Here is a 19,234-nt window from a genome sequence, read left to right as displayed (position 1 = left end):
TCGATATATAAACTAGTCACACCATTCAACATAGAGCAGTTTTATCTCAAAAAATTTTAATTGCAAAATCAGTGGTGTGGGAGGTATAGATTATACAGCACCGATATTGACGAAATTTTAACCGGGTTTTTAAAGGAAAACCAAAAAAAAATTGTGTTCAAAGTTTTTTGCTACACTGCCTTATTTTCAGATTAAATTAAAGAGAGCTAGTAAATACCATAGTATGACTAAATACACATATTTATGGCTTTGCACTCCTTTTTTTAACGTGAGGCCCCGTTGAAAAACATCGTGTCTCTGCAGAGTACTCGTTACCATTTTAGCTATTACCAGCCGCTTGTCCAGCAGTCTTACATATGTACATAGATAACAGGATCCGTAGTTTCTTCCTGAGCGTTACATTTCCTACATTACTTATTCTCTACTACACCTACATAAGTAGTATTTACCTACCTTATTTCGTCAGCGGTCAATGTCTCATTAGCAGTCTTCCTAAAGGGATTGAGTAGCAGTTGAAGAGTTTAATATGTATATTTATGCTTTATTTTGGGGGATTTGCGACTGCTTTCACTTTTCTTCTGCGAGTAAGCATATGAGGAAAAACGTCCATATTAACAAGTAATTTTTAGCAAAAAAAAACCGACTTCAACTCCCATCGAAATCGGTTGACGTGGTCCAAAGTTATGCGGTAACATACATAAAAAAAAAAAATAAATAAAAAATATTCCGACGAACTGATAACCTCCTCCTTTTTTGGAAGTCGGTTAAAAATATGGAAAATAATCAAATGTGTTGTTTGTAAAAAATTTGTAATTCGTATCATAAATTTTTGTTTAAAAGGAATTTCATGGTCACCTTTTTTATTCATATGCATGTACATAGATAAACACATTGACATACTTTTTTCTAATGCACCCGAAATGCTCACAATGAAAACTTAGCCACTCTGACAACTCCACTACAGAGAACTGGCTGTCGAAACAAACAAAGCCTTTAATTTTGGTGAATTTTCAACTCAATTGCGTTAGGTTAGGGCAAGAATGCTACTTTGTAAACATTGTTGTATTTAAAATTATTCTACTACATACCATTCTCACATGCTAGTACCATGCGGTCAGAATTTTATTTTCGTTTTCTGCTGTTTCTTCTAATTTATTTATTTGGTTTTGCAATAAGTACTCGAATCACCTCAAAAAAGCAACAAAAGCTGTTATACGGCTATCTTTTATTGTGGGTGGCTGCTTGGTGATTATTAGTTATCGCTTAATGTCACTTACGTGACAATACAGCAATAAAACTGACAAATCAGCCAAAATGCTTTAGGGCAAACGTAAAGGCGAAGCAGGTAAGCCAAAAGCAAATTAAAAATACGGAATAGTTATGCGAATACGAACGCTTGACAGTAGGTAAAAAATTTACACAATTTATATGTATGTATGTAGTGTATGTGAAATAATAAATTATTGCGCCATTGCTGTAATCTTACAAAAAAAAAAAAACAAAATTAAAAAATATATATAAAAGCAATCAATTATGATAGTGTAGTCCATTTGGGGTCTTCATAAGCCAATGTACATATACAAATGTTTAAATTGAGTTTATCTGTTCGTGATGTGCGATTAAAGAGCTTCATTTGTGGGTTTTGAAGGATTTACAGTGACGCAAACGAGTGTTCGCATGTTGATTTTTGTAAACATTGGCAATGTTTTTTAAGTTAGTATTAATAGCAAATTAACGAAAAATAAACTCAACAAACGTTGTGCTTATTAAATTTACTCACTTTTTCGTTGTATACTAGCATTGATAATAAAATTTGCAATAAATAACTTAAAAATTCCATATTTTCTTTTGTTTATTTACAAACATGTATTTGTTATCAGCTGATTTTCTTACTTGCAAGTTTTAGCTGGGAAAAATTTTTCCAGCAGAAATTTGCAGCTCTCTTTCACATTTTGCTCTCTCAATTTCCCCTACTTTGCAAGTTTTTTGGGTACGAGAACGCAAAACCAGTAAAAGTTTTCTAAAACTTTAGATAGTTGGGCGTACGAGTACACTCCTAATATTAAAAATATAACTAAAAAAAAATGGTAAATTGAAAATCATTGTGCATATCTAAAAAAATCAACATAAGTCACTGTATGCTGATATAAAAGGGTATATTGTAACAAATAATTGAGTGAGGATGCTAAACAAAAACAATGGAAGCGCTTTTGGATAGAACTAAGGGAAGAAAATGTAGTTCCAAAATATTTTTTTGGTTAAAGGACAAACATTCATTTACTGGAATCAAATATGATATACTGCTCATCCCCAAATAACCTATAATATAATTTTAAGGCTATAAAGGAGTTTCCCTTAAACTAGAAAAAAAAACATTGAATACTTCGAAAAACTCAAAACTTTTTTGAGAGCGCAAGATTTGTTTGAAGTAAAAAAACCGATTTCTTCGATAAAAAATCCGGTTTATTCAGTATTCGAAAAATCAACCGCCTGCAGATATCCAAATAACAGGAGAAACCGGTTTGGAAAAACCGCGTCAATCGCCCTAATATTCAGGCACTCTAACTGTTTCATAAAAAATCTTGGAGAAGGGCCCAAAATATCCATCAAGGTTTACTATGCTCATTGGCCGGGTAAAAAATTTACACTAACGGTTGCTCACTAAATTTCACTGTAGGTCTTCCAAGACAGACCGATAAGTTTAACGTCGAAAAAACAACAGATGTAGAAATGAACAAATGTCTTTAATTAGAGCAAACATACGATTTTAATCTAAGTTTCGCCGCATTATCTTGGCTTACAATCGCCACTATTCCTAAGATCAATAATACAAAGCATTTTAGTACACCCCTTATGTTTACATACTACTAACTAATGAATAATAAAACAGACTAATAAAATCCACATTTATCATCTATGTAAATATGTGTGTATGTAGGTATTCGTTGCTTTTCTTGGCCTTCGCCCAAATGCAATTAAAATTGATAATCAAATAAAACTAATAAAAACGAGTAACATAAAAGTATTTATAAGGTATACTCATACATATACATATATGTATGTAAACAATTATGACATTTGCCGGCTTTTTAAAGGCGGAAGCGATTTGTAAATCGTAATTATCAAAGCAATACCGCTGATCGAAATCTTTCGCAAATTTTGTATTTTAATATTCCGCTAATGTGCTCAAAGTTATTACAAAAAAAAACTTTATTTTTTACACTCTACGTCAAAATTAATTTACAACAACATTCACATATATGGACTTTAGATCGTACCGAAAAAAAGTTGGCCTTACACGCCTGAGTTTAAAGGACCTTTGCAAAGAAATTTCGGACAATTTTACATTTTAACTTATTTACAGTCGAATTTTGAAGTACGATCCGCCGATGTTCTTATCTCGAAAATCAATCTTTTTTTTTTAGTTCCGAAGTTCATTAACCTCAAATATATGTACCGCGTTCTAGTACTCCCCCACCAGATCTCAGTTCTTATCACTGTAACGTACAACCCTAATTTCAGTAAATTAAAGATCACTAAAAGTCATTACTCTTTTTTTTGTTAAAAAAAGCACATGTGTCACCTTTTAACATTTTTCATCATATCTTCGGCAGAAAATATGGCGAAGTTTTTGTAAATTTTTTAGAAATTTTTTTTTATTTGGTTTAATTTAATATCATTTTGGGTAATCGCTTTGACAGTGAAATACCTCCATTTGGTATGTTATGATTTCGGTAAGTCACTTAACTAATGTACGCAGATTAGTAATGCACAGAACCGAGGAACTGGAACCGGATATAGGGGTCATTTCGAGAATCGGCCGGTCCGGTTCTTACAAGAACCTAAAAACGCATCCGGAATAAATGAAACTCGATTCCAAAAGAAATGAAAAACGGTTACAGAAGAATCGAAACTCGATTCCAAACTAGCCGAAAAACGGTTCCGGCAGAATCGAAACTCTATTCCAAAAGGTTCGAAAAACTTTCACGTTTATTCTACCTACTGTTATTATTTTAAAATTTCATTTTCGCGTCTACAGTCCAATGTTTATAAAAATGCCTTTTTGATTCTTTTGCCAACGTATCGACCGCTTATTGTGGCCTTCTTCAGGGCTCAAATGCAGCGATTTGATTAAAAAAAAAAAAAATTAATTTTTGTAAACACTTTTTAAAATCTTTTCTTAAGCTATGTATTTCGATAAGGCAGAATTCCGTTACCACTTTTTTGAGAACCGGAACGAGTCAAAATTCCGGGCCCTCCCTGGAACTGAACTCTTTGCAGCTCTTTAAGTACTCGGAACCGCACATCACTAACGCAGATACATTGTAAGTGACGTTGTGCGATTTCGCGCGTGTACAATTAGCTCTTACCAAAACCGCAACTTAAGGCTGACGTCGTGACCATCCAGGAAATATGATCGCAGAGCAAGTTACGTGGGGACTAATACCGTCAATCGGGCTTCGGCACTCACGTTAGTGTTTCGAAAAAGTAGATGACCTCCGTTTATGTGGGAATCAGTATTAACATCAATAATAATGTCAACGTTAAAATCCAATGGATAATAACTCTTCCCGGTTCAGTAGGCAACTAAGAAGTAAATTCCTCTCCCTTCGTACCAAAGCCATACTCTGTAAGTCTCTTATGTTCGGACATACATACATATGTATATGGCACAGAAAAATGGACAACGACACAATATGACGAGGGTGCTCTTGGAGTATTCGAGTGGATGGTGCTATAGAATATTGCCAATGATAACGATGAGCTTTACAATGCCATAGACATAATGCAGCTCTGCTGCTTCGGCCATGTCGTACGAATGAACAAAACGCTGCAGCTCGTATACAACTCGGATAACGATCTGGTAACAGATTAATAAAAAGCCTTCCGCTATGATGGAAAGATCAGCTGGAGAAGAACTTGGTTTCACTTGATGCTTCCAATTGGAGTCAGTTGGCACAGAAGAAAAACAACGGCGATGCTTCATTGAACTGGGCAAAAACCACTTAGGCGGTTACAAGTGCCAAAAAAAAAAGACAATTTTATTTTATTTTATTTCTGGTTTTTACATATGTCATTTCAATTCATTTTACGAAATTTTATTGCATTCTATTTTATTTTTTATCTAATATTTAAGTGCACTGCAAAAATCTCGTTTTTATTAAAACTCTTCTTAACTACTTTTGTTTCAACTTACTCTCTTCGACGCTCTTGAGTATTTTGAGAGCATTCTTCTTAGCATTTTGAAATTAATGTTTTTGAAAAAGAACAAACACCTGCCGGTTTGAAGTTTTTACAAAAAAAAAAAAAAAAAAACTTCTGAATAAATACAATTCAACACGCGGTAAAATAATTTAACACAACCAATCGCTATTCAAGTTTGCACAAGAAAGTGTCAAGCTGCTCAACTTACGCGCTTTCGTCTAAGGCTTTGACAGATAGACTCCGCTTCGCTCATCTCCGTCGTTTCGGTTGAGTTTACAGAGAACAAACCATTGAAATGTAGGTCTCAGGGCGGTGTTGCAGGGGTGCCAGTGATGGGTATTGCACGGAATGTGTAGCATTCAATGTCATAATGATAGCGCTAACAAATTAATCGCTGTAAAGTACTTGTGTCAATAAAAATATAAGAATGAGATTTTTGCTCTTTATATGGTGACCATTTATACATACATACGTACGTACAAATGTATATACATAAATACTAGACCGGGTCGATTTGTAGGGGATCAGAAAACCGGAAAAATCACATATGCGGAAACTGCTCTACGGATCATTCTGAGCAACTTTGCTTAAGAAACTATGGGTCTAAAACCAATTTCGAGCCAGCGAATTTTAAGGGAAACTTTCATACAGTGGCGGATACAGGGGGGGTTGGTTTGTGCGGGCGATGTGGGCGATTTCAAAGAATATTTAGAATTTGAAGACCCATCACTTCCTGACCCACAAGTTCCATGCCACATACAAGGAACTGAACCAGTGTTTCTCGGCGCGTAACGGAAAAAATCACGAAAGTGTTATGGCTGTGACAGATGTTAGTCGAAAAAATTTACCACGCTTGGAAAGCAAGCAGGACTTAAAAACTTATTTATTTAAGTATTTTAAAAATGAACTGCTTTTTGTAGCCTTACACTCATAAATCAGCAATTTGTTTGAATTTTTCCCATAAAATTTTGTATTACCTGTTATGAAACTTCTACTTAAAATTCGCTGGTTCGAAATTCATTTTAGACCCATAGTTTCTTGAGCAAAGTTGTTCAGAATGAAACGTCAAGCATTTTCCGCATATGCGATTTTATGGGAAAAAATCGACCCGCCCTAATACATGCATACTGGATGCATGAGAATAAATAAAATTGCAAATATGAGAGTAGCATTTTGAACAGTTACATTGCATGCGAAAAATATGGGCCTTACCCAAAGTAAGGGCGTTTATAGTGCTATTTATTCTGTTTTATTTACGAGTTTCCTTTGATTTTAATTTTTATCATATTATTTTGCTAAAAATATTGTTAATTATTTTGTTACTAACAACACAAGTTTACTGGAATTTGTCTATGCTCAGTTCCTCTAACAATTTTCCAACGTCCACCAATAAAGTACAGCACACCAGTTTGTCTAAATACACATACTATATCGCACAACCTTTATGCTTAATTTGTGCCTTGTTTTGATTTTTTTTTAAACCTTCGCTGGCTGGGAAAATTTTTATTGGATCCATTTCAGTTAAAGGTGCGAATTTTTGGTTTTATATTTAGGCACAATTTATAGTGAAGATATACATGCATAAGTTCACACAAGCGAAGCTATGTATATTTTACAGTAAGTTGCCAGTCGGAATTTTCTCACTTATGGACGGCGCACAGTGGGTGCAAACACAAAAAAGCTGGCTTAAAGTTTAAAAATTAAAGTAAAATTTTTAAATTTTAGGCATTCATAATCGACAAAGTGCGCCTTAGCGAAGTCACTACATATCTAAGAAGAGTTTTAAGACTTTACAGTTTTATGCACCTGGTGATAAAAAAAATGCGTATCAATGAGAAAGCTATAAAATACATAGGTACGACTAACTACGATTTAAATATCAATTATTTAAGGGAAGATGTTCTTTTTTTAAAGGTTTAGTCAGCCATAGTATGGATCTGGATTCGATTCCTGGTCTGGGCAGCATCTAAATTAGAAAAAATTTTTCTAACTGCAGTCGCCACTCGGCAAACCTCCAAGTGTATTTCGGTCACGAAAAAGAACAACAAACAACATCAAAAATTTACCACTACATTCTGTGGAATTCGGCTCAAAAAATGTGCGTGTCGTATTTAAAATATGTACGTTCTGGTCAAAAGTCAGCTGCGAAAAGAAAAATGATTATAACTTATGTACAGAAGATTTTTATATGATTTACTCTCAGCGATACATAGTGTTTCGTTTTTTAAAAAAAAGGACAAAATCAAATATCTCGAGAACGAGGTGAGATAGCTAAATAAATATAATGGTTTTTTAAATAATTTAAGATGAAGAAAATAGCCTTGTCGGGTGAAGGAATTGCCCTCACCTTTGAAATGACCTTGCAATGCGAATTTCCATTTTTGTTACCTAAAGTCAGTGTGTAATGAGATTTTTATAAGTTTTAAACACATATTTTTGCTTTTCTTGCGTCAAAGAATCATTCCCATGGTCGCAAGAATCAATAAACGATTTTTTTTGGAAACCTCATTATAAGCTGTTCTTAGGTAAAAAAGGAAAAAGTGTCAAACATTTTACTTTTGAAAGTCATTTCAAAGGTCGCATTGAATGAAGAATTATTCTGACCTCAAAACCGATCTTTAAAAACATAAATTTTGAACTTTTTTTAGACCTAAAAACAGCATAGAATGAACTTTTGAAAAAAAAATTAAATACGTTTTTTGGTTTTTGCGACCGTAGGAGATGTAGATTCCTTGACGCGGAAGCAATTTTTAGAATGTCTTCAAAACATTTTAGAATGTGCATCGCAACGTTACATTTTCGAAGGCCAAACCAACTAATTATCCTGAATTCTCCAGCGCAAAAGCTTTAAAACACCATTACATTTATTTCGATATCGCTCCTTGTTCACGAGATGTTTGATTTTTTTTTAAAAAAAAAAAAAACAATGTGCCACGCATGGTACAAACCACCGTGCTATGCAATATTTAGAAAAAAAGACAGTTTAATATATTCGTATTGATGAATATCTTCTGGAGAAGACGAATCTCATATTCAGTGACCTCAGACAATCTGATGTGAGACCCTAAGAGTCGGTTGTTCAAAATATGGTTATCACCACCTCCTGGTGAGACATCACTATCGACCTTTTCGACTTCATGCATATACCATGTGATCGATAAAGCAGTTGTTGTGCTTAACTATAACTTCTAACTCCGATTTGTGATAGCCGGAAATTGAACAAACGGCCGTAAGAAGGTTGGATCAACTCTGCTCCATAAACAATTTCGTCTATATTGCATCCGTCATTTTGAACTTTAAAAAGTTGCATCCAGAATCGTAAACAACGATCTCAAAAACTTAAGGTATGCCAAAAATTGTAGAACCCTTGTCTTGGTCAGTTTTTTTTTTTTTTATGTACAAAATAAACGTGTATGCAGAACAACACTTTACTAAACGATTATAACGCGGCCTGAAGAATAGAAATGGGCCTTTTTAGCGTCATATTGTATGTAAATCCACTTAGTAAATAATTTAATTAATTAGAGCGAATAAATATGTATATTTTTGTAGTTGGCGAATTCCGTAATCTTTTTTTGTTGATTTTTTCATACTTTATTCTATACATGGTTACAAGAAAACAGAAGCGTAAAGTAAGTCATGGAACAACATTTCTTCTGATTTAAATAAAATATAAGCTGGCTCTGAAAGTATTCAACGCGGGTCGCGATGCAGGTAACAAAGGTAGAGGAAGGCCTTCTCTATGTTGGAAAGATCAGGTGGAGAAGGACTTGGCTTCACTTGGCACTTCCGATTGGCGTCAGTTGGCACGGAAAAGAAATTACTGACGTGATGTTTTGGACTCGGCCAAAATCGCTTAGGCGGTTTCAGTGCATTGCACTTTTGTTTTAGAAATGTGGTTCTTATTTTAATGCTACATGCGAAGGATTAAAAAGTTTTACAACTTTTTTGGCACTTTCATTTTTCTATTTTGCACATTTTGGCACTTTTTTATCCTCAGTGGACAAAGCACTAGCGTGCCACTCGAGAGATCCGAGTTCGAGTCCTCCTCGGGTAGGGGATTTTTTTGGTTTAATTTTAAATTTTCTACATAATCTTTAAATTTAAATGTTTAAAAATAAAAAAAATTGTTCAAAGAATTTTTATGACAACAAACAATTTTGGTTTATTTCCTAATGAAATTGTTGTTTTTTCTTTTTGTTACTTGCTCAAGGCCAGGTGACAAACTATTGACTTTATGTGAGACTAGAGACGTGAGACATCTTCTGAATACCAAACAGTCTAATAATCGATGCACACCACGAAAAGTCACTACATATGAGTGACTAGAGACTGCATACTGAATACCAGGGTTAGCGAAGTCAAAACCGACTACTCATCCTGTGCTAGAAAAGACTTCTAAAAAGACGAAGAGCAAATCGGGAGCTGTCTCTGCCATTGTCCGGGATTGACGGAACTTAGGCAACATTATCTTCGTAAAGACTTTCTCGACTACTCAGAGAATATAGGAGTTACCAAATCAATTATAAATATCTATATGTAAATTTTGAGACTTAAAAAAACAAGAAAAAAACATTTGCCTTTAAACTAGTAATAGTATTCATAGTTTTCAAAAATTCATATCTACTAGCTGAAAGTATCAAAATAGGGCATTTGTGAACAAAAAAGTATCAAAGTATCAAATCTTACAAATTAGAAAAACAAGTATCAAAAATTATACAATTGTATCAAAACGGCAACGCTGTTCGGTAGCAGCGTGAGAACTATATCACTTTTGTGATAGATCGAATACTTTTTTTTGCTAAATTGCATTTCTACCACATCTACCACCGTAAGCCTGATTACCATCCCGGCGACCGGAACTCAAACATAGCGAGCAGAGAACTTTGCATATATTTATAAAAGTTTTACCAAATATTTCACATACTTCGGGTGGATCAGCCAATTTTAGGATGTAAACTACCTTCAAACTAAGAAGCTTAATTTAAAATAGTCAACATTTGAACTGTGAAAAAATGTGAGTACAATTAATTAATTAACCAAGCTTAATGCAGCTAAACTAGTTCAAAATTAACTGAATGGCAAACCAGTGCCAATTAGTAGAAATTACAAAAAAAAAACAAACACCAAAAGTGTTAGCATTAATGTTCGATAATTTACTAATAGCTAAGAGCTAGCAAGTAAAACCAAAGTAACAAAATAATAAAAAATATAAATATGTAAGATATGCACAAACTTGGTCAAAAAATAGGCAATTTCGTTTCGAATCTGCAAACGTAATAGCACATACTGCACATACAATGCGAAAAGCAAATAAGTTTAAGGTAAAAAATAACATCAAAACTATAAAAACAATTGCATATACATACAATATATATATCATACAAAAACAGCTCGCAAAATTTACTCAACTCAGTCATTGCGCTGCCAAAAATGGCCATTCGGAATTGTGTCAACATGTACTCGTCCATATATTAAGCATAGAACTGGTCAGGCAAGCAGTTATTTAGCCAACTACTTGCTGGCTCAGTGAATTTTCCGATTTTCATTTATTTCAGTAAATACATTTAAGTTTTCATACCAGTTTTGTCACTTTTGTAGCGGCAATGTACATATATTTGTTTTATTTTAGTTGTTTATTTTTACCGCAATATGATTTATCTCACCTTATGCCTAAATAATCATATGTTCGTATGTATGTATGAGAGATAAGTTTATATTTGTGCGAAAACTGTAACAACTGGTTATGTGGAAAAGTTATAGTTAGTAAACGTTTGCTGAATAACCCACTCAATAAAATTTCAGTCAATATTATTATTTAGTACTAACTATAATTAGATAGGACCATATAGTTCTAACGTTAATTAGGACACATGCATACGTGTGGGGTCATTAAAAAAAAAACGAAATTTTTCATATCAGAAAAATTAGGCATACAAATTTGGTAATTTAAAAACTGCACGCATTTTTCGGTAACTTAAACATTGGACATAAATTTTGAATAATTTTAAAATTGGGCATACAAATTTTATAACCTGAAAATTGGACATTAAATTTCGATAATTTGAAAACTGGGTAGAATATTTTGGTAATTTCAAAACTCGACACAAATTTTTGGAAATCTGAGAAATTGACACTTTTTGGAAATTTAAAAAATTGGGTATTCAAAATCAACACAATAATTTTAAAATTGGGCATACAAATTTTATAACCTGAAAATTGGACATTAAATTTCGATAATTTGAAAACTGGGTAGAATATTTTGGTAATTTCAAAACTCGACACAAATTTTTGGAAATCTGAGAAATTGACACTTTTTGGAAATTTAAAAAATTGGGTATTCAAAATCAACACAATAATTTTAAAATTGGGCATACAAATTTTATAACCTGAAAATTGGACATTAAATTTCGATAATTTGAAAACTGGGTAGAATATTTTGGTAATTTCAAAACTCGACACAAATTTTTGGAAATCTGAGAAATTGACACTTTTTGGAAATTTAAAAAATTGGGTATTCAAAATCAACACATATGTACATCTATATTTGTTTAAAACAAGGACATCAATTTATTGTAGTCGAAAAACTGTACATAATTTTTTGGCAAATTAAAATATGGACATAAATAGTTATTGGTGATTTAAAAATTTAACATAAATTTTTGGTGTGTTAAGAAATGGAAATAAATTTGTGGTCATTTATGTATGTCTAGGCATACATTTTGGTTATTTTAAAGCTACATAATAGCAGGAAGCGACGGTCTGCTTTATCCCATAGGGTGTGGGAAAACCAGCAAACTAACCAAGATCGTACCGACCCATTAGCTTTTTGTCCTTTCTACTAAAAACTATTGAAAGAATTGTAGACAGGCATTTCGGGATAGTTTCCATACAGAAAATTTTTTGCATAGAAACCAATATGCCTATCTTCCAGGAAGGTCCATTCTCTTTTGTATTCAGAGTCTAACGAACAAAACTGAGAACAAACAAAGACGTGGCGGTAGGAGGCTTCCTAGTCAAGGCGGGCACTTTCTATAACACGGAACACTATCTAACAAACAATTGCGTCACGTATCCTTGGATAGCAAACCTCCTTAAATACAAAACCTTTACATCCACTCTAAGCACAAGACAGAGTCAGATCGTTAGCTACGAAGGGATGCCCGCAGGGTGCAGTTATCTTTTTCTCTGCTATGATCCATCTTGGTGGAGGAACCACTGTGACTTCTAAGTGAAAATTCGCGGATCATATAAAAAATAAAATAGAAACGTAATTGATCTTACCATAAACGTGAACGTAGGTACTGTGTATTGGTAAATATTCGATTCAATTACGCGCATATTAAAATGACTGCGTTCGTTCTGAAAAAGCATCCGTGAAGTGTCCTCTGCAAGAAGGCAGCAGTAAAGTCTTCTCAGACCAAGCTCAAGCTACAGTAGAAAGCTTGCAAAGGACAATACAACACAGAAGAATTAACAGCGTTGCTATTCGCTCTTAAAGAGCACGAGATCACCTCAAAGCTGGTGTGAAACTGGCTTCAGATTTGAATACTTATCGCAGCCAGAAACCGGTTTTAACATATTTGGGTACCGGGACACAGTGGAGTCATATGCAGTGAAGTGACAGATATTTTCACTAGAAAAGGAAGTTATATATTAAAAAGGAGGACCGAAGAACTCCTTCGCTAGTATGCATGAAGTAAGAATCTTAACAGGCTTCCTTACTGGCCTCTGCAGGGTGATTAAACACTTATCCAACCTAGGAGTTGTTAACTTCGACCATATTGTGTCACAAAGAACAGGGAACATCAGAGAACATTACGGGCAATTGTAAAGTATTGGAAGGAGGCCCCAGTGGAATTTTTACACGGTCCATTCGTTACACTTCAAGAAGACTGTAGTGCTTATAAGGCAGAGGTGGTTGCCATTAGGAAGCAGACAGTTGGCCACTAATTTGCGCAACGGCAGTAATTTACTCTGTTAGCCCAGCTGCAATCAGGGCTCTGGGATCGCTGACGATAAGCTCAAAGCTAGTTGGGTAATGCGTGGGAGTATTCCCTTGACAGACCAATATTGATGCGGTGCTACAGTAATATTGCAGGAAACTTCGTGGTGGACGAGCTGGCCAGGAAAGGCAACCTTCTTTCGGCCTCCCCTAGAAAATAGTGAGTGGGAGCTTATTTGCTTACATATTGATAACTTGTGGGCAGATAGGCGTCGTGTTAACTCAGGGAACGCCAGACGAACGCAACGACATGTGTTATTCCCAGGACTCTTTCCGGCTGGATGATTTCCTTAGGCTCACACAGCCGAAAGACCCAAGTCCTTAGATCATCTCTACACATACTCTTAAAGTGCCCACATTTTGCAAGATTTCGGTCTAAACACTTGGAATGGGCGAAGGAGATCCCCGGAACCGACATCGGTGACCTGCAAAACTGCGTTCTGGGCAAGCAGTAGCTACCGAGGCACCGCAAAGAACTGTTACTCAAGGTCTAACTGCCTTGACCAGCTGACTTGATGTTCGCGTTCTTTCTTTTAGAAAAGAACAGAATGTACGGTGGTCTCAGAGTATCAAAAAGTCCAGGTTTCGAAATGTCAGAAAAATGGCTATTAAAAGCATACCAGTTTTTTTTTTTTAATTACATTGTAAAAAAATTATAACAAGTTACAGTTTTGATATTTCTGGGTCCTAAAAAACCCCGGGCTCGGGCTATTCACGCGAGAAAACTTTTTTTAAAGTTATGCTACATGTAGACAGAACTTCATTCAAGTAGCGGATTTTTACAATAACTTACCTCCATTGATTCATCTTCAGGTGTCAGTGCAATTGATGATTTTCTTTGGCCTGATGAACCAGTGCCTGCAATGAAATTAATGAAAAATATTGCTTAGAATGGTACTTAATCGTTTGAAAACTACAAGTATCATTTCAGTATCATAAAAGTAGCGTCTTTTTTGTCAAATCTCTCCAAAACTGGACTAGAGCTAGTCTGGTAATGTAAAGCCATTTTGGGCCGATAGCCAAGTTTTTTAAAATTTCAATGAACCTTTTCTTTTCCAGTTCCCAACATACATACAGTGGCGAAAATAGAAATAGGTATGATACGATTGAGCAATATTTGACTATTTTCCTTTCGTATAAATATCTAATGTTTATTATTTTGGTCTAACAAACCAACAACCAACAAATTTAAAATTTTGTACAAAATTAGGTAAATTCTACGAAATTCCATAAAAAGTTTGAGCCTTTCAATTAGATTCTAAGAATGCTGTTTTGTAGGCCTTTCAATTTTAGTATAATAAAGTGCAAGTTTGAAGTATTAGGTTGAGGTATTATTTTTTGTGGAACGTGTCCCTCAGTTTCTACATAAAAAAAAAATTGTTGAACATACTTTGTACATATAGGAAAAAGCGTTTACAAAAAATTGCCAAAAGTCAACCATAGGCCCTAGCTACTTCAAACTTGCACTTAATTAGACTAAAATTGAATGCGCTAAAAACTGTGTGCTCAAAAAAAAAGATCTGATCAAAAAGTTCTAAATTTTAATAAACTTTCCTTAAAATTCTGGCAATTTTATATGAATGTTCTACAAAGTTTGAAATTTTGATGTACATTTTTATAAAAAAAAATAAAAAAATTTTAACCAAAGAAAAATAGCCAAAACTTGCTAAAATGTTTCTTCCAAATTTACATCGTACATATGTACATATGTAAGTATTTAATAAAATTCTCGATATTTAAAATTTTCAAAACCCGTTGTCTATCGATCTTAATTTTTTTCCTTATTGAGGGAAATATGAAAATATCAGATTGGATAAATTGAAAGCCATAATCCGATATGACGAACAAAATCGTACAGGAATCCGTGCTAATGACGCAAGAATATATTTAAATTTTAACGGGAAATTGGGAAAATTTGCAATATTTGCAGCTAAATTGCCTTCTGAAAGGTTTGAACACTGAATCCACAGCCTTACTGAATACGGAAATTGAGTAACAACATACATAGGCTACGAGAATTTCCGACATCTCAAATTCAACGAATAACTCATCGGGTTATTTAAATGAACGCCTAAAAGCGCACAAGCAAATAGCATAGCACTTAAAAAGCATACACACATACATATAATACTTCCCCACTCGCTCACTCACTACATCACACATGGAATTATATACCTAAATAAATATGTATAACTGTTAACACTCTCGCAACAGAAATAATCACTGCAGTTTATTCATTTGCGCAATGTTCATCGTGAATGCTATACCCTATTCTCCCTAATTATTCAGCTCTCATAAAAAAAAACCACACACACATAGGCGCATGCTTTTACCTATGGGCGCCATAACGCTAAGGCCATGGTAGCTTGTATGGAAACGTCTCCTATCTTCATATGGGAATTGTATCATGTCGGTGGCGGCGGTTGGTGATTCTGTTTCTGTTTCTCGATATGTTGGCGATATGACACTGATCGAATCTTCGGTATCAGCGTAAAAGAGAAACGGATCGGAACGAAATCGCATATAAAGGCGGCAATTTTCGAGTGTACGGCGAATAAATTCTTCATCCCCAAACGATCTACCGGCCATTGCTGCTAAAGTACTCGACGGCACGGAGAGTCTGCCACCCGATCGACTTGTTTGCTCCCTACGACTGCGGGTATTGCAGTGCGCTATTTTGAAATGTTCGCATGTACCACCCATCAGTTCGTCGAGCTGTTGGTGCGGTTGGCAAAGCATTTTCATGGTCGCACCTGTACGATTTGTTGCCTCATCAGTTGTATCGCTACTATCCGCCGCTGTATTTTGATTTATCATGCTTTGCTCACGTTGCAATTCATTGTTGCAGCTCTCTGGAACTTCTCTACTACTGCGTGCAGTATTCTTTAAACTTTTATTCTTAATACATTCGCTCATAATTGTCATTTTGTTATTGTTTTGTGATTTCCGCTTATTATAAAATGTGTATTTTTATGTTTTATGTTTTTGTGTTTTGAAAACTCACTGATTGATGGATGAAAAAAAAAAATGTGAAATGAGATTTATGGTTGCCAGTCATGGTACAATATGGGCATGGTTTTGTTCTTGACAAACTCTCAGAAAAAATCAGATTATGTAATGAACATTGCAAGAAACGCTTTCAAGTGAAGTCCTCTTCTAGACGGGACTGGAGTAGGGGAAGGGTTATCGAGGGGAATACACCTAGTATCTATACTGACGGTTTCAAAATGGATTTCAGTTCGGGTACGAGGATGTTTTCTGTAAACAAGGTCGCTACTACCTAAATTTGCTAGCATTTTCCAAGCGAAATTGTTGGAGATTAAAAGGGAATGTATGGTTTTGAATGGAAAATGTGAAGGAGTATAAAAAGGCATTTTTTTTTTGGATAGCATTGGCTTTGGCATCACCAACGACATATTCCAAATTAGGCAAGTGTACAATAACAGTTGACACAGTAGATATGTATCTCACTTGTCTGGGTTCCAGGAACCGGCCCCAGCAACATAAGTATACGGTAACGACAGGGCTGACGAATTGGCTAAATATCTGACCGCGGTACGAGAAAACAAAAATAGAAGACCTCTTGAAGACGTCAAAAAAGAGATCGTTAATTTAATAGCCACTATCGCGCGTCACTGGCCTTTTTGTGAACCTCGTGGGAAGTAGGGAAACAATCTTGCATTACCTTGGTGAATGTCCAGCAGTGCCACATAAAAGACATGAGGCACTAGCAAGTCGTTCATGCAATTTTTAAAGGTGATTTCTAAATGCTTCAATACTAATATGTACATATGTATGTATGAGCAGATTCATTGACAATTTCATGTGGTTTGAGGACAGCAACGAATCGAGACGGCGGACAACATCAGGGATTCCAGAGGTAACGTATTAAAATGGTGCTAAGCCAATGCTCCGGCAACTCTGCTACCAACAAACAAACCACTTTGCTTAGCAAAAGTAACTAGAAAAGAAAGTAAATTTTGATTTCCTAGATTAAAATTTGAAATTATATTTGTTAATATTTTTCTTATTTTTGGCTATTACAGAATCCGATTTTTCGAGAAATCTACGAATAGGCGATCACTGATCATACATACTATATATGTACGTTAGACCATACCACACTGGATCCGCCCCATATAAGCGGGTGCTGAAAATTCTGAAATCATTTTATTTCCATTAGAACTTGCTTGAACGACTTTTTAAGAGTAAATTTTTGACGTCTTAACCCATTATTGACCATGCATTAACCCATTGGTGACCCATTTTTTGTAATATCTTATGTTAAGTTACTTTGATTTTATTATAGTGCAAATTATGAATAATTTAACCCATTTACGACTTTGACTTAACGCATTGACGCACATATTTTTACCCATTAGTGGCCACTTTTTTATAGAGTATTTCCCGAGCTAATTTTATTGAAAACAGGTAAGTTTAGGTTACAGTATAATCAGGAAGAACGAGTCCTTTCGATTTGAGGATAACTTTATCAATGAATTCGCAATACTTAAAACTAAGTTAACAGCGATAAAATGTAATAACAGTAGCAAAGTGTGTATTTGTTGTAATCACTAGGAAAGAGCATGAAACAGGTGGTCATTTAAATAGAGCAGTTAGATAGTAAAAGATAGGAAATACTAGATACAAAAATTTACGTTCAAATGTAAAACATAATGGGATAAGTTCATGGTCAAAACAAAGTTGAAAGTAAAAATTATTTCAGCTCTCTGAAAACACTTTTTTTTTAGAAGAAACTGTCAAAAAAGTCGAAATTATTTTTAGTTTCGTCTTTGATTCGACTATGAATAAGGCCCATTATGTTTTAAATTTAAAGAGATTTACAAATTAAGCCTACAAAATATCGAAAAGCAATTAATGTATCTAATTAAAAACAATACTTAATTAAAAAATCAGCTATATTTTTATAAAAAATAATAATTAAAATAAAATAAAAACAACTAATTTTTAAGCAAAAAACAAAACCGACTTCAACTCTCACATACAAATTTAAGATCATCGTTAATTTCTTCACGATCCAATTATCGGATCTAAAGGATTAGTATGGGGCACCACCTTTCCGATGAAAAAAGAATAACCGAAATCGGGTAACGTGGTCCAAAGTTATGCGGTAACATACATAGAAAAACACGAAGAACTGATAACCTCCACCCTTTTTGAAGTCGATTAATAAAATAAATAGTCAAAACTTTTTAATATGTGGGTCTCGTATAGTTATGATACACAATATTAAAAGGATGCTGAGTATGCAGATTTGTAAGCCATTTTATTGTAGTACATTAAAGTGTAAGTTAGAAGTAGCTAGGACTTAGGTATTTCCATACGAAGTACGATTTTTTTTTATGGAGAAAATGAGCGACACCTTCACCAAAAAACTTGCCAAAATCAACGGTGTGTCCTAGCTACTTCAAACTTGCACTCAAAATCTTTTTTAAATATCTTATTAAAAACATCGATATTTTTACGAAGTTTGAAACTTAGATTTATTCGATTTTTGTTAAGAAATATTTTTATATTTTTATAAAAAAATTAAAATTATTAAATTAACATTAAATAATAATAAAAAAGTAATCAAAACTTGTCAATATGTGTGGGTGTCTTATACTTATGATAGGCACTATATAATGAATACTGTGATACTTATTCCTTATAGCCGGAATCCAAATCCCATCCAAGCCCCGTTAAACTAATATAATTCGCTTCAAGTTCTACTTTTCATTGCTTCAGTAAAGAAAAATCTCCGGTTGGTGACCACTGGCAACAAGTGCGAGCAAGTAATCAGAGGATGTAATGAAACTAGTAATCTATTAAAAACGACTCCTAAATTGTCAGCGCGACCCGTTTTCCTACTATTGATCTCTCTAAAGTATTTAAAGTCCTTGTTACAACTAAATCCGCTTCTCACTAAAGATTTTAAAGTCCTTGTTAGAACTAAAGCCGGTTTTTATTCATTGAGCAACCTCAAAATAATAAACAGTTTAAGTTCGAAATGAAACAGAATCA

At 34.3% G+C, this 19,234-nt stretch overlaps 1 protein-coding gene across 9 annotated transcripts in view; it reads right to left on the bottom strand.

Moving 5' to 3' along the window:
- Window positions 1–19,234, bottom strand: part of Pde8 (phosphodiesterase 8) — a 280,798-nt gene that overhangs the window by 58,113 nt on the left and 203,451 nt on the right. For all 9 annotated transcript variants that reach the window (XM_017633087.1, XM_017633149.1, XM_017633103.1 and 6 more), the window contains one exon: window positions 14,004–14,068. In XM_017633087.1, coding sequence (XP_017488576.1) covers window positions 14,004–14,068 — 65 coding nt within the window. The remainder of the gene's footprint in view (window positions 1–14,003; window positions 14,069–19,234) is intronic.

This window comes from Rhagoletis zephyria, unplaced genomic scaffold, assembly GCF_001687245.7.
Source record: "Rhagoletis zephyria isolate East Lansing unplaced genomic scaffold, Rhagoletis_zephyria_1.1 Rzeph_scaffold_00103, whole genome shotgun sequence".
Classification (NCBI taxonomy): domain Eukaryota; kingdom Metazoa; phylum Arthropoda; class Insecta; order Diptera; family Tephritidae; genus Rhagoletis; species Rhagoletis zephyria.
This window is presented reverse-complemented; position numbering and strand designations above follow the sequence as displayed.